Consider the following 16,866-nt stretch of genomic DNA (forward strand, 5'->3'; position numbering starts at 1 on the left):
TGGAGCTTACAAGAGCCATATGTGTTACTCTTTGATATTTCTCCCTTTTCATATATGACAGTCAGTCTTTGGAAGGCCTAATGTTTGCCAGATTAGAATCTGACAACCAGACACTGTAAATCTTGTGAATGTGTAAACATGTTATTCTCAGGGATAAACTCCCAGGGAAAACGTTGCTTTTTGATACTGTGGAAATGACATTTTGTAAATGTGTTTTATAATCAGCATTTGGTTTGAATATCAGCAATGGTTTTTGCTTACAAGGAGGTTTGCTACTCAACTGTTTTTTTTTTCTATTTAGAGGTATGCTTTCTTACTTTATGAACTTTCTTAATTCTATAAAATAAAACAAAAACAAAAGATTTGATGCAGCTTTTTTTTTTTTTTTTATAATTCTTATATAAAGAAAACAAATCATCCTGCAGTACAACAACAACATTATGTGATTAACCCTCCTCAACAACAAAATCACATAACAACATTATATGATTAACCCTCCTCAACTCTCTTGAGGTTCAGATGAGTATAAATAATGTTCCACTGGAAACTGAACATGATATCCAAGTCAATCCAAGGCATATTGTTAGCCTGTAAACATCTACATTAATACATTAGTAGCCAAGTGGTGACAAGGGTCCATTAGAAACCAGATTAGTCCTGTCTTACATCCATCCAGCTCGATCTTAAGAGGGCCTGGACCAATTAGTCCAGCACCAGCTGGGGGTTGTGGGCTGTGAGGCAGCGGTAGACTCTGGCTGAGATCTCTGGTCCAATGCGTCTCTCTTTTCCTCCACTCTTCACTAAGAGGCCGGCCAGCAGCCCCTTCTTCTCCTCCTCCGACTCCACACTCTGGTAGGCCTGAAAAACAACATGGGAGACGGAAAAGAAAATATTACATGAAAAGTAGAAATTAATCCGGGTCAAAACATGCACAAAAACGTCAGATAAATAATGTCCTGTGAATAAAACTCTGGCAATACTATATCCTACCACTTAGTTAAAAGTGTTTCCATGTGAGAGTTTAATTAAGCATAAATGTGAGATTTGGACATTTGCTGTTGAAAGCTATTCTTGACATGTTTTGCCACATCTTAACAACAATCCTCCATGTGGATTGTTACTCTTTATTCTTTACTCTTTATATCTACATTGCATCTAAGGTAACACATCCCATTATTCTTTATTTCGCACTGTAACATGTCACTGTTAACGTGTAAAAAAAACCCTCATACCTCCAATTTTGCTGATTGTCATGTTTGCATGTCAACTGAAGGATTACATGCTCCTCTATGGGTTGAGAAAATTCAACACATTTCAAAAAACCATTGGATAAAAACTGCATTGTCATGAAGCTTAAAACAAGGCTGACTTTCTTGGTTCTTGAAAAGCTGACACCTTGGAGGTACGAGGTTTTCACCCAACAGCGACGATAAGCCATTTTGGTGTACAAATTTATCCGAAACACCCCGAGTGCACACATTTCTAGCCTGGGTGGCCACTCAGCTGTACCTGCAGCAGTAGTTGAGGAGAGGGGTAGGCTGCGGTCACGGTGGAGGCCACAGCGGGACTAACCCTGTTCAGCTGCTGGATCTGCCTGCTCCACACCTGGCTCAGCCCCGAGCCGTCCCGCTCCGCCCGAACCCCGCTGGCCCACGAGCCGTCCACACAGAACGGCAGCTCCGCCCGCTCCGTCAGCAGTCTGCCAGGACATGGAGATACAATCTGTAACATTTTGTCTGTGAGGCTAAAGGTGATCAGGTGGTAACTTGGGTGTCATCCCAATTCTGCTACTGCCAGCTTTTTAGTCAGTGAGTAAGTACATCAGCTTGAAAGGAGAACGGAGAGTCTGGAAGCAACTCGTTTTCCTATGATAGTAGGTGCGTACTTGAAAGGGCGTTTTGACAAGGCCTTGGTGACAGCGCACACATGGTCAGTGATGTCCTGCCAGCCATCCAGGAAGACCAGAGAGATATTCTTGTAGAGCTGCAGGTACACAAGAACCTGGAGAGGGATGGAGACAGAAGTAAAGAGGCCATTCATCTTCAATATAGCTGAAGGAAGAGTAAATCACAGTCAAGATCTGAAAATGGTCAAGTAAGTTTAAGTTAGAGGAGTTGAAACTTTAATGATTCCTGTGGGGAATTTAGATTTCCGCAGGAGCAGAGAATATGATAAAGATAAGATGAAGACAAATGTAGTGGATTGAAGATAATAAAACAAATAATTTTTACAACTGGTAAATAGCCAAAAACCTAATATTTCCAGAATGTCAATTTTTCAGGAACTAAGAAAACATTTTTTTTTTCCGCATTGTTGACATTATCCAACGTATTCTGAAAGGGTTTCATGAGCCCAAGAGGTCAGAGAATTTTCTCAATCCATAGAGAAAATGTAATCCTTCAATTCAAGCTAAAACATGAAAATCACCAAAACTGAAGTTACAATTTTTTCACACGACAACAGCGCCACACACAGAGATGTGTCCAAACATGCCAATATGCATTGTAAGCTATTCACATTATCAGATTTAAAATCAATTATGCCCTGCTGTAAAACTAGTCTCAGGAGGGAAGAGATTAAAACTCAGCTGACCTCCTCAATGTCCAGAGCCTCCATCCCCAACTGGGACTGTAGCATCTGACCTAGTGAATGCCCACCGTAGGCTTTAGTCCTGTAAAGATCATAGTGGGAGTCAGTAAACGACAGTAAATGACTCAGTCAGAAGGTTTCCATGAAAGAGAACAATAAAGAGTGATAAAGTAAGTAAGTAAGTAGGTAATGAAGCATGCATCTATCTATCTATCTATCTATCTGAGGAGCCACCGTCACAGACGGATACACTGACCTGTAGTTTGTCTGAGAGTCTATCACTAACACAGTGACCACCTTGTTGGCATCACGGTTGAGACACTCCAATAGCGGACTAAGGAAAGACTCCACTCCTGACTCCTCCCCATCACTTTCTAGCATCTGGAGTGGCAACAAAACATGGAGGAAGACATGGAGCGCAGCATAAGCACTATCAAACATACAAGCAACACGCAGCCTACCTGAATTCAGAATCAGAACCACAATCGCATTAAATAAATAAATGTAGAGGAATTTGTGTTGGTGAAATTGGGGCATATTGACAACTTACAGAACATTAACAGGGTCTTACATACAGTGCAAAGGGCTATGGGATAATGAAGTAGACTACACTATGGATAGTAGACTACACATTCAGCTACACTGTTGGGGATATTCTCAAAAAGTGAGCTGAATCAATGGACTCTATCATTCAGGCTGCCTTCAACCTTCATGCTATCACTGCAAAGGAAGCTCACTTTTTTCACACAGATCACCATGTCCATGAAGTCAGTCAGACCCTGCACCAGAACGACCTGCTCCTCCTCCACCGGTCCCTTGCTGTCCTCTCCCTGCTGGCAAGACAAGATGAAACTTTAATAATGATCTCACTGGGAAAATTGGAAAAAAACTGAATATAAAATTAAAATCTAGCAAATGAGGGGTATTAAACATAATGCGACGAACAATTCCAACCTTTCAAGAACATATGAGAGAAAGGTATGAAAAAGTTATAGCATTATGAGGGTGTCCAAAATAACCACAGTGCGCCATACAAAGAAACATTAGTGAAATATGAAGTTGTATACAAATTCAAATGAGACAACATGGGATTATGAAGAATTTACAGCTTATACACATGATGTGCAAAATGTGGGTCATATTCATAAGTTTACAGAAGGCCATCCACATGTACAGAAACTGTCTCAGCACAAAGACTTGCTTTGTAAAAAAATATTCATCATATCAAATAGGCTATATACACTTAACAGATCATGCAGATAACATAATGAGAACATACCGATTTGGAAATGTGCATTAGTAGCTGTCCACCCTATCAATTAAAGTCAATTCAAGATTATTTTACTTTTTTAAGTGCTGACACTACACAAAAAAGTGGATTTTTTAAGTGTTGAGGAGAGGGTTTGCCTGTTGTGTGTGTGTGTGTGTGTGTGTGTGTGTGTGTGTGTGTGTGTGTGTGTGTATGTGTGTGTGTGTTATGTACCAACCTCAGGTAAGTCTCTGGTCCAGGTGATGCTGTGAGGGAGCTGCTGGCTCTCAATACTAAACTTCCACTCAAAGGTGACCAGGGTGTCCAGCAAGATGTCAGAGCCGTCATGTTGTAGAACAGCTGGGGGAAAGACAGATGGACATATATAGACAAACTGATGCACGTGTGTTATTTCAGCTTGTCCCTCTACTGTAGTTGTACTCATAACTTGGTCAAATGCTGCCTTCAAGTGCTACTTGTAAGCTCCGACTTCTGAGTTTAAGAGTTGTGCGAGTGAACACAAAAATATTCAAAATACCAATTACTTACATAGGAATCCCAACAATGCCAGATAATAATGAAATACATTTCTTTTACTATCTGTTGTTGACATGCTCTCCGCCCCTTAAATGTCACATCGGCAACTCCCATCTCTCCCAGTCATATTTACTACTTTGCTGTCTCCTTCAGGTGCGTTCAGCTCGTAATACCGATATTTCCCACAGCACCTGAAGGCATCAAAAGCCCCCACACACGCTCTCTGTACCTGGATCTACGCAGACAGTCAGACACCTGAGGCAGTTCTCCGGCCTGAGCCTCTTCAGGTGCTCGGCCGCCTCTCTCCTCCTCTGCTGCTCCTGTCTCTTCTCCTCCTTCTCCTTGGCTTTAGCTTCCTTCTGTCTATCTCTCGACTCCTTCCTCTCCTTGGCTTTCAGTCTGTCTGCCTCCAGCTCCTCCTTGCTGCGGCGTTTCCTCGCAGGACTCGGGGTACCAGACTTCACTCGTGGAGGAGACAACCGACTACCCTGACTAGTGGACTCGCTTTTCGTCGCTGACGCTGAGAGGGTTTTGCTTTTTTCGTCTGAACTTTGGTTCTTGTCACAGTCTGTTTTGACAGCCGCAGTGTGTCTGCTCTCATCACATTTTAAATCGGGTTTCGTGTCAGCGTCGCTTTCCTCTGATTCGGATATTTCCCATGTTTTGGCTCTTTGTAGGACAGACATTTTTTCATCTTAAGGCAGAATCAAACTCGTGCAATCACTGTTAACTTGTGAGTTTAATAAAACACATACCGGTCTCATCGTAGGACTGCACTTTGCAACCTTTATGCCACAGACTTTTATTGTCCTATCATCATCTCTGTTGTCTCCTCCGATGGTGTCCGTTGAGGGACATATCAAAACGCGCTCGGTTCAGCCACTTTATCTAAGCCCTTTTCATGCAAAACCGCCTTGTTTTCGTCCCTGTTCCATAAGACTATGAATAGGGGATATGTAGTAGTTTGTCCCAGCCATATGTCACATACTGTCAAACAGAATGCATGACTAAAAAGTAGATTATGGTGCTTTAAGTGGAAACAGCAGAAGGCAGCACCTGTACACACCAGCCGGCACAGGTGTTTGGTTATTGGATTAAGCCACAAAGGTTAGTTTCGGGCAGGGGAAGATAGCAGCACAGATTATTAGCAGTCTGAATGAGTAGCAGAGATCAGAGTTGTTGTTCTCTCTCTCTCTCTCTCTCTCTCTCTCTCTCTCTCTCTCTCTCTCTCTCTCTCTCTCTCTCTCTCTCTCTCTCTCTCTCAATTCAATTAATGTGCACATGTTGCCAAAGCATAGAGTCAAACAGAAATGGGATAGAAATAAAGTAAAATAAAACGAAATAAACTGCATATTAAATACATAGATTAATGACATAGAATAGTTCTGGACAGTAACAACAATGACAGTGATGATTAAAAATTTTGAAATAATTTTTTTTTATAATATAATAATCATAAAGTATTTATGATACATGTGCTTACTAAGCAAAGTTAAAGAAGGGATTACAGAATTGATGTGTTCTACTGTTTCTCTCTACTCTTTCTCTCTACTCTCTCTCTCTCTTGGTTACATGACATATACTTTTAAAAACATCTGTGATCTGATACTTTTTCAGAAAACTACATTGATTCCATGTCTTTAATTTCAGATAATTCTACAGTCAGCAACATTTTGGAGACACTTGACTGGTGCCAATCAATCCAAATGCATTATTGTGAAAGCCAGGAAGTGACGTAGACACACGAGGCAGGGGCAGTCAGTTCCGCTGCAGAATTGCGTTGTGCGCAGATTTCCAAACCATCGGCAGCGCCTTTTACGGACCAACATATCGATCCATGCACTATAAACAGCGCGCAGTCTGCAGGCGCAAGCAGCAGTCTGGGTCAGTAGCGGGCTTCACCTCACCCTGCTCCACTGTCCATGTAAACAAAACAACAGGATGGGAGTTTGAAGTTTTCTTTTATTGCCATCGTCCTTTTACTTCACCATGGCGCAGCCGGCGGAGAAACGTAAGTCTGACTGTTGTTTCTATTCCACAGTGATTTTCAGTCACCAGATTCAGCATCGCTAGACTTCCCTGTACAATTGTGCCAACTCAACATTTTCTGCTGGAAGTGTAACTAACTAACCAGCCTGTTTGGATGACCAAGTGGAAAGTTGCCAAATCCTTTATCAGCAACGGGTTGCTATTCATTGGATTTGTTATAATAAAAGCCTTGTTCGCTGTTCGCTGTTCGCTGTTGTTGTTCTGCATTCACCACCACCCACGACTTTTGCCCCTTTTTGTTGTGTAAATGGTGTTTTTCCCACACACAAACTGCATTTTTTCCCTCTTGCTTCATGCTCCATTCAGCAGAGTTAAAATGAAATTCTGGACACAATTTGTGGGAATGTATAAAACCAAAAGTATCAAATAAATTCACCTCCCTGTTAACTGAGCTGAATTGGTTGAGGGGTACAAAATGTTCAGTATTTCATATGAGATGTTACTCAGATTATTTCAGTTCAATTGGTGAACAAAGCCAAGACCAACTTTATATAAATAAACAAGACTAGACTAGACTCTAGGCTGTAGGGTGGACTCTCCATCAGAGCACTCAAATATAGTATAGTTCAGTTATGGATAGTATTTGAGTCCATTCTCTGAGGTTTCAATGAAAAAATATACCATCATGCTTTCATCACTATGTGTTAAAATACTGAGGTTATGTGGTTTCTGTGGTTTCCTGTCCAATGTTTAGATTGGCTTCCATAGTGAAACTGGATTTGAAAAAGTCATTGAAATGGCCACCAAAGACCAGTGATTTCATGTTTGCATATGGTGTGACTATCATTCTTTTATTTTTGCAGCATATTATCGCTTTGTGGTGCTGTTCTTCAACTGCCTGCTGACGTTTGGCTCCTATTTCTGCTTCGACATCCCCAGCGTTTTGCAGGACCAGTTTCAGGGGGTAAGTAAGTGTTAGCAGGGCAGACCGGCTTAAAGTTGCCGCCAGTACCAAATTCACCACAGCTAAAAATGTTGAATGATTATCTTTTCCATATACATTAGTGTCAAAAGGTGTTATCCCACACTTTGTAACACCACTGAGTCTACCTTAAGTTTTCTCACAACAGACCTGATTCCTCCACATTAACCCTGCATGACAATTGTACCTTGGTGTCAGGAGATTTTCAAATGCTGCCCTCAGCAAGAGAGACAGCAGGTTACACAATAACTATTGTCCATGACTTCCTCCCGTGCAACAGAACCTGACCTGTCCTAATGCAACAGTGATCAATGGGACGGTGGACTGTGTGGTGGGACTGGGGATGACGCCTCAGCAGTACAACCTTCTCTATGCCATTTACGCATGGACGTAAGTACAAGTACACACACTGGCACTTGCTCCACACACCATGCTCTACATGTACAGATGAACAGTAATGTCATTTGTTAGATAACAGCTATAATTGTGTGTTTCTACTCTATCAACAGCAATGCAGTGGTAGTAATCATGGCTGGCTTCCTGATTGACAAATTGGGAAACCGCTGTAAGTTCATAGCTGGGTAAATATGTCCTATCTGCAAATCTTTGTAAACAAGCAATGGACAAAATAAGCCCAATCAATTGGATTTCTCTCTCCCTATCTCTCTGCAGTCGGAGTGTTTCTCTTCTCTTTCTTGTGTGTTTTGGGTTCATCCATCTTTGCGCTGGGTTCCCACTTCAAAGGAACTCCCTACCTGCTGCCCCTCATGCTGACAGGCCGCCTGCTGTTCGGCTCAGGCAACGGATCTCTGACCAGTAAGGCCACCGGACGATGCAATACACACTACTGGGCCGAGACCACTATCCCAAATATCCCTAAATCTCTCCTCTCTCTCTCTCTCTCTCTCTCACCCGCTTCCTCATTAGTTGTTCAGAACCGCATCACAGCCTTCTGGTTCAGAGGGAAGGAGCTGGCCTTGGCCTTCGGTCTGACCCTGTCCTTCTCCCGCCTCGGCTCTGTCCTCAACTTCTTCCTCACCCAGAAATTCGAGGAAAGCTATGGCATGCAGTGGACTCTGTGGGGAGGTAGGTAGAGGATGGAGATGCACATTAGACACCAGACAGTCCCCTTCTTTGACTGTGAGTCTGTAGGGGTGAGACACCTGGAGGTTTACGGCATGTCTGAATAGAAGAGAAGAGTAGAACAAGAAAATAGATTTTTCTAATGCTGCGTTGCATGTGATGTTTCATTTTCCAGGTGCGATATTGTGTGTGCTGGGCTTCATGTCTGCCATCATAGTCAGTGCCCTGGACAAGTTAGGGATGAAGCAGCTGGGGCTGGAAGGCGCCATCCAGGAAGAGTCCCGCAAAGTGGTACGAATACTCGCTTTTAGCAACAGTCTGAATCCAATCTAATAATATGTAGTGTATGGGACGTTACAGATATCTGGTCTTATCTTTCTTGGTGTCAATGTTTATTAAACCTTCATTGGTCAGGAGTGTGTTCGTTGTATGCCCTGCTATGATTTTGATGTTTTAAATGTGTGTGTGTGTGTGTGCAGAGGATTCAGGATGTGAAGCTGCTGTCGCTCAGATACTGGCTGCTGGTTCTCACCATCATGTTCTTCTACAATGGCATCTTCCCCTTCATCGCTGATGCCAGGTAGAGAATTTAACATCAACACACCACACACTTACAGATCAGTGGTGCATATTAGGGTTTGACGGGAATGGGCTTTTGAAGGCTGACACAAATACTGATATTTTTAGACTGAGGAGGCCGATAGCTGATATTTTGTGCTGATATTCAATACCTCTTTATATTTTACCATGTTCATGCCAACTAAAGTACAAGTATTCAGTGTTTCCCCTAGAATTGTATTCCTGGCAGAATGGAAAAGCCTCTGAAACAGCATTTAGACCCTGTGTGACACTACAATTCTCCACTGACACCCATACTAATGAAATTCTTTTAGGCAAGATAGCAGCTCCTTAAGTGATAGGGAAACTCTGGGATACATTAGGCACTTAAATAAAGAAATAATTTACAAAAAAAACCCATAAATTAACAAGTAAATGAACAAACAAAATATGCGAAGAAAATGCAATTTCAATGCAGGATTTACACACTGTTTTTATGTAGCTGTGGTCAGAGAGGAACCTCAATCATATTGACAGTGGACCACATGACTGGCTGATATCCTATATTTAATAAAAAGCCAATATCGGCCCTACGTATATCGGCAAATCATCCACTCGCTTCAGTTTTATTTTAACACATGTCCACTCTGTTTTCCCTGTCCAGTAAGTTCATTCAGGACAAGTATAGCGGCTACAGTCAGAAGGAGGCTGCCTACATCGCTGGTGCAGTTTATGACAGCTCACTAGTCCTCTCAGCCATTGTGGGCATTCTCATTGTAAGTATCCCGAACCTGTAAACCCCTATCAGGAAAATCGCTTGAACTTTGAGGTGTCCGTCATTGCCAAGTAAATTTTAAATGAAGTTGATGCTAAATTTGACTTTCTCCTGTGTGTGTGTCTTTGTGTTCCAGGACTATGTGGGTCTGCGAGGGGTTTTCGCGGTGGCCTGTGCCATCCTCACCCTGCCTGTGTTTGGTCTCCTGGCCTTCACCTTCGTCCCGCCTCTGGTCTCCACCATTTGGCTGGGAGTCACCTACTCCTTCGCCGCTGTGAGTTTGTCTCTGCCACTCAGGGGCTTTGTGTAGATGATGGAGGGCTGATCCTCTGTTAGAGCAGCTATAGATTTGTTCTTGAGGTAGGAGTGAGGACACACTGTATTTGGGCTTGGGTCGAACTGAAAGGAAAAATCCACCCTAAAACACTTCAACACTGTTAAAAAAACAGCTTTTAGCGAGGTGCTGTGCTTTTCTCAACCTTTTTTGTTGTTTAGTGGTATATTTTTCTGGAGACAAATCAGAATCAGAGAGGGCTTCTATCTAGACTCATTATTTTACACCGATGGTCAATAATCATACAGGGAGAAATCCATCATAGAAGAGGCAGAGAGACCACTTTCTCCACCAACAGTAGCCTCAATAGACCAGAATGCAATGCAGCCACAAGACGTGCACCAATGTTCACAAACTAGTTGGCTAGCTGGTTTATATTTATATGCCCATACACCCACCTGTGATTGAAAGGAAACAAGTTCATGCCTGTTTTCTGATGGTTGTTAAGAGTCTTCTTCTTCTGGGAAACTTCACTAACTGAAGTAAAAGTAGACTTGACAGGTTGAGGGATTGTCGGTGCAATAAAAAGTAAATTACAACACATAATCACAAAATAACTCCTGGAATGCATTGAACATCACAGATTGATGATATATAACAGTGTAAGAGTATCCGAGAGTGGATTTTTACTTTAAGGATTTGGCCATTTGCCCAGCAGTATCATTTAGCTGTCATTTCTCTCCCTTCTCCATTACATCCTATTCAAAATCTAACCAGCATGGCCAATTTTGCATTAGCCTGATCTGAACATTAATACTCATAAGATAACAGGCTAAATAGGATTTACAAATACACCCATTATACATGGCTTAATGGTGTTAAAAAAGAAAGGGAGAGCTGTCTCGGGTGTTTCCAAATGTATTAGCATTGTGTTTTTATGTGTGTTGTCTGTCAGTGTTAACCATCCTTGCTGTGTTGCAGGCGAGCATGTGGCCCTCCATCCCTCTGGTGGTCCCTCAGGCCACTCTGGGCACGGCCATGGGCCTGGCCACCTCCATACAGATGATTGGCATTGGAGTATCCAATCTGGTTGTCGGGCAGATTTTGGGCACCAAGTCGAGGTACAATACACTTCAGGACCTCACTGCAGTGCAGGCATGGTATATGTAATGGTCTTATATGCTTACTGAGTGTGTGTTCTCCGTGTGTTTGCCAGTGAAACTAAGATTCCGCTGTGGCGTTGGCAGAGGATGATGATCTTCATGTTGGCCAACACCGTCAGCTGCATCGTCACCTCAGTGCTGCTCAACATTGTAGACCGCCGACAGGTCAGACCGCTCATCTGGATTGCTTCAAAAATACTCTGTAGAATCAAGTTATTTCGTCAGAGATTTGGCATAATTTGTGTATGGTAAAAAAAAACAGCTTGGGGTTAAAAAGGGTTTCAAAGTTTGAAGTGTACACCAGTTTTTGGGTGGTACGAGTGAATTTTATCAGCACATTTTCAGTACAGTATAACCAGTGTGCTCAGTTGAGTTTATTTTGCTTGTTTCTCAGGGTGGGACTCTGAACAAGACGACCAAGAGGTCTGGAGCCCCGGCTGCCAGCAGCCCCACTGACAGAGAGCCTCTGGTGGAGGGAGAGGAAGGGCAAAACGAGGAAGAGGAGGACAACGACGGGGTGGTCCGCTCTCCTTCTGTCAACTCCTAAATTTTATCATGTTCACCATTTTCTTAACTTTGAACATTTCCCCATTGCTTCTTTTAAACTTTGCCCCTTCAGGTAGTTTGTTACACATCTCACTGATTGCACTGCCTCCCCATGCTGTATCGTTGGCTGGTACAGTGGATACTTTACTGAGTAGCTTTATGAACCAGAACAATCCATGTTATGTAGTATTAAAATGTAAATCTTGTCTATACACTATGTTAACTTTGCACCAAGTATTACAGGTTTTGACTTTATCCTCTCTAAGGGATTCAAAACAGTTTGTTTTTTGGACAGAAGTCCATTGATTTTATTTTTTTAAGACTAATAATTTTAACTTTCTTGAATTTTAGCTAATTGATTGCTTGATTACTTTTAGCTAAAAAATATCTCATCAGTTTCACCATTGCACAACCGTATCGTATTGACTATATTAAGGTTATTGACCTTATTGATCTCTTTGAGGTTATTAAATATTTTTCATTTCATGTGAGAAACAAATATTCATGCATGCAGAAATTCAGTATGTCTGTTTTTTTATGTTTTGCCTTCCTAATTCCTAATGACACAATGAACCGTTTGTAACTGTTTTATTGTATGTTTGTGGCTAGGGATTTTAATATCTACTTGAAGAAGGGAATTTGATCTATTTTGTATTGCCAAAACAGCAAAAATAAAATGCTGTTCACTGTTTTTGCTGGTGTGGTCTTTGCACCTTGTCTGCATAATGAGCTTGTTACAGGAAACTGAATATCACACGTTTTTGGGATATTCACTAACATAACAGCATTCAGTGATAACATCATTCTTTTCCCCAAAAACATCAAATACCTAAAGTGTTCGTTTTATGCATAAACCATGTCGTTTTCACTATCATAATGATTCAATGTTGCCCTCTTATGGCTGTTAGAAGAAATGCAGTGTACAAAGACAATTGGCTAGTTGTAAGTGAGGGAGTTTATGTAGAATTGTCATTATGAATTAAAAGTCAAGAGGATTTTGTCAGCAGTTGTTTTCTGGTGTTGAAACTTGTTAATGATCAAAGACAGGTTATGATGAAATCTCTGCTGGGACAAATTCTCCAGTAACTCACCAACAAGCAGCAGCCACAACACCAGACTCCCATCATCCAGCAACAAATAATAATGCTTTTAAAACCACGATACAGTGAAATCAACTTGAAACATAAATGTACAGTACAAACAAATCAGTGAGCATGAAATAAGGCTGACCAACATTACTGGTTTGGTTCAGACAACCTCAACTGATTTCACTTTAAACACTGTAGTAGATTCAAGTATAACTGTAATTTCCTCACAGACACTCAACACAGGGGTTGGCAAAGCATGTTTAGTACATTTTAACCAGTAGGTGGGGCTCCTTTTACACGTCTTTGCAGCAGATAAACTGCAGCTTATGGACTGAAGGCTGTGGAGTGTGGGCTTGTAAAGACTATCAGTAAATCAATGTGTTGTTTCCCCATAAGGAAGGCTTTTATTTGGGTTCTCACTTTGCCCATTTTTCTGTAAGTGGCCTTTTCTCTTGGTTCCCTGGACTCTCAGTGTGTGTAACTGAATACACGAGTGTTACTGTTGCTGTCACCTTATTTTATGTTGGTGTGTGTATTTGAGAGAGGTGGAAATGTTAACTTGATGTCTTCATATCACATCCAGAGACCCATCACACTGTCACTTGTGTCGACAACTGACATTGCAAGGACTTAGCCTGTATCAAAATAGCTGCAGACAGATATGGCAACACCACAAGCAAGTGTTATTTGTTTCAGGCAGACTGTCTTCTTCTCCTCATACACCACTAAGTCTGTCCCTATTTAAATATACTGACATCTTAACATCTAACATGTCGGAAAAGACAAAATAATGGTCTGTGTGCAATATTGCATATATTCCAGTCTGTGTTTTGCTGTTTTAGTCCTATTGCCAATTACTTACTATTATTTCTCCTTTTCTAAAACCACTGTAGTGTGTCTGCACCAGGTTTTTATGGAAAATGTCCAGGACAAGACAGGTTAAGATCATGGGAGACCATCATGTTTTAGCCGTGTGTTGTCATGAGTGTGAGCAAATCCAGTGTGTTGACCTTCTGGTGAAGAGAGAGATGTTTTGTTGACATCTGGCTGAAAAGATGTAGACAAGACCATGTCACATTCATGACATCATGTCTCTTCTGTCACTTAGCTGTGTGAGTATGTGTGTGTGTGTGTGTGTGTGTGTCTAAATACTACTATTTTCCAAGTAAAGGGATAAAGTAAGCTAGTTTAGTAATATTCAAGAGTGAGTACTATCATGTCAGAATTCAGAAAATGAATGAGAACTGAATGCATAAATCATTCCTAGTCATAATTTAAGGATTTCATTTGTAAACCATGGATCAATCCTGTTTACAGATCTGACTTTTGATTTTCAAATTAGTTTTTTTTTAACGATTTAACCATTTCACAATCTTTGGTTTATGTACGATTTGTTTTGGGGGGAAATGTAGTGAAATAACATAATTAGCTAAAATAATAAAGCTGAATAACATAGTGTCTAAATTGATCTAGACAGACATGGCTGCCTTTGGGTAAAGCTGCAATCCTCAAATACTTTCACTGGGTGATTACTCTCAAGGATCAGGTTCAGGGAGCCAGTGTTTGTCCCTGAATTAGTGCCAGGTTAAATGTGGAGAGTTCCCTGTTCCAAAGCTAAGGACTAAAGAGAGTGCAGTCCATGCAAAATAACATATAGATTACTGAAATATAAAGTAAAAAAAAACAATCTCATGTATGATTGTATGTATGATTGTATATTGTTTAAGCCAAAGCCAAGCAATCCCACTATTGATGCTTTCATGGAAAATGTATTATTTTGTGTCCAGCTGGCCTTTGTATTCGGTCATAATCCAACTAAAGATCAAGCAGATGATTTTGCTGCAGAAAATTCTTTGCTTGCACAGATGTGGTCGAGATGTAGCTTTAAATATTAAGTGATAGATTTAAACTGCATACATAACTGGATGATAAAATACAAGGCTATAGTTTATAATCTTCTTAAAGAGTCTCCCGATCACTAAGGATTACTAGTAGGATGCGTCTCTTATTTTGATATGCTTGTGAGAAGTCATTGGGCAGGAGGGAAGAAGGTCAACAGATATAGAGCTTGGTCTGATTGAGAGACTTCCTAGAGCCTAGATCTTCTGTTTACCTTGAAGATAAACCCTAAAAATACACCCCTCTTAATCCTCTTAAGGGTAGTGTGGCAGAAGTTAGTCTCTTACTGCCTGACGGCAACACACACACACACACACACACACACACGCTGAGTCAGTCACAATGTCTTAGAGAGCAACTTAACACCTGAGATTCGAGGGAAGGGATTTGCCATTTCGCTGCTCTGTTTTTTATAGTTTCAGCTGCTCCCCAGTTATTCCTCAGAGGTTTTCCTATATGGTTTCTCACTTGGAGTCAATCTGCAGCCCGAATTGTTGGGCTCAAAGTCTCCACAGCATCGACATGCCCAACCTTCTCAACCTCAGCAGCCTCGGCAAGATCTGTGGCTCCAGTCGCAGCGATGAGATGGTAGTTCTGGACCGAGTCAAGCGCAAGAACTCTGTCAGGCGTATGTCGATTATTGAGGATGGTGAACTTGCGGAGGTTCTCTACCTCATTCCTAAACAATCCATGATGGAGCAGCTTCCTTTCATCAACCCCGATGACTACATCCTGTGTGAAAAGATGATGGGCATGCCAGCTGAGATGGCAGGTAATGAACAGCTCACTTCCTGAAAGAGTTTCTATGGGTGACATTTTTTAGATGAGGTAGAACCACTGGTCAAGTTATTACAGCAACGACTCTTATTCCCTTCATGAGCTACAATCTATGGCCATAACTGTGACAAATATGTTGGTTGTCACAAGTCAAATATGACAAAAATCTCTTAATGCTCAACAGTGGTGATTCAGAATTGATTCAAAATGTTTTGATGAATATGTTGAATATAGGAGAATTGATGCTACTAAAACAATATGTGACGACAAATCTGTGACTGTCTGAGGAGACTTTTTCTTACATTTCATGATAGAGCAGACCCTCAAAATCTTGTATCTTGCATTTAAATCAGAATAAATTAGGAAGTTCAGGTTTGTTGAATGTTGCTGTGCTGTGATAACTGACTTTTGACTTTAATCTAAAATCATCTAATTTAGTGGAGATGAATACTTTTCAAGATATTGTATAGCACAGTATTGTATTGTATATTTACTTGACAGTCTGCAAGACATAAATGATCTTAAAGTTTCACTTCAAATGCGGTCTACTAGTCGACTGGTTTGGCCACTTACTCGCTACAATACTTGTGTTTTCTAAGTTAAACGAAGATAAGCAAATGTTGATTATTGGTGAGTGTTTCTTGAGCCATTAATGTCTGGAAGAGAAAGGAAAGTTGAAGAAAAATGCAATGTGGGCCACCAACCACCATCCACACAAGATAACCCATCTTAAATTAACAATCTATTATATAATCTATATTATATAACAGAATCATAATCTATATTATACATCAAAATGTATGTGCAAGACCACAGATATTTATGTTATTCCATAAATGGTTCCTTTGACCAAAACTGTTGAATGGATTTGCAGGTCAACAACAGCTCAGACTCAACAAAAAGCTTATAAAAGCTTATGATTCCAGTGTAACAGTATGACTTTGTGCCATTATTTACTGCTCATTTGAACAGTTTCTAGTCAGTCATTTCTCTGCCAGTCTACCTTATGAATGGAAAGCAACATCCTACACACTGTCAGTGCCATTGCCTGGGGCTAAAAATTTAGTTTATGTCTTCTGCTCTAACATTCGTTCATGTTTTAAACTGAACTGGATTTATTACCCTATCACCCTCACCATTCACACACATTTCCTGGTGAAGTTATAAATATACAACTTTCATAGAATGATATGTCTTTTTATAGATTATGTCCTCAAAACTATAGACTCTGTAGAGCTCACTGAGACCAAAAAACAAAACACTTCATCCTGAGACAAAAAAGCTTCTATCGCATTGAGGTTACTTTTACATTCAACTTGTTTTCACGTTGTAAACAACCACAATGATGCATCAGTCA

At 40.9% G+C, this 16,866-nt stretch overlaps 2 protein-coding genes across 3 annotated transcripts; one reads left to right on the forward strand and one right to left on the reverse strand.

The window, feature by feature from the left end:
- Positions 1-475: 475 nt before the first annotated feature.
- Positions 476-5,174, reverse strand: eme2 (essential meiotic structure-specific endonuclease subunit 2). Of its 2 annotated transcripts, XM_071907323.2 has the most exons (8): positions 4,605-5,174; positions 4,077-4,198; positions 3,327-3,422; positions 2,846-2,970; positions 2,593-2,671; positions 1,886-2,001; positions 1,510-1,699; positions 476-858 (listed from the first exon to the last, which is right to left on the reverse strand). In XM_071907323.2, the coding sequence occupies exons 1-8, from the start codon at positions 5,059-5,061 to the stop codon at positions 703-705; spliced, it is 1,341 nt and encodes a 446-aa protein (XP_071763424.2). In that variant the 5' UTR covers positions 5,062-5,174; the 3' UTR covers positions 476-702. The 2 variants fall into 2 exon arrangements, with proteins under 2 accessions (XP_071763424.2, XP_078146924.1); XM_078290798.1 differs by lacking the exons at positions 2,593-2,671; positions 2,846-2,970.
- A 1,083-nt stretch (positions 5,175-6,257) lies between these two features.
- Positions 6,258-12,401, forward strand: mfsd1l (major facilitator superfamily domain containing 1-like). The gene is made up of 13 exons (XM_071907322.2): positions 6,258-6,386; positions 7,228-7,328; positions 7,627-7,736; positions 7,856-7,911; positions 8,019-8,162; positions 8,274-8,432; positions 8,605-8,720; positions 8,909-9,009; positions 9,652-9,763; positions 9,899-10,036; positions 11,018-11,157; positions 11,253-11,364; positions 11,594-12,401. Exons 1-13 carry the CDS (start codon positions 6,365-6,367, stop codon positions 11,744-11,746), a joined length of 1,464 nt encoding a protein of 487 aa, XP_071763423.1. The 5' UTR covers positions 6,258-6,364; the 3' UTR covers positions 11,747-12,401.
- Positions 12,402-16,866: the final 4,465 nt, after the last annotated feature.

This window comes from Centroberyx gerrardi, chromosome 20, assembly GCF_048128805.1.
Source record: "Centroberyx gerrardi isolate f3 chromosome 20, fCenGer3.hap1.cur.20231027, whole genome shotgun sequence".
Classification (NCBI taxonomy): Eukaryota; Metazoa; Chordata; class Actinopteri; order Beryciformes; family Berycidae; genus Centroberyx; species Centroberyx gerrardi.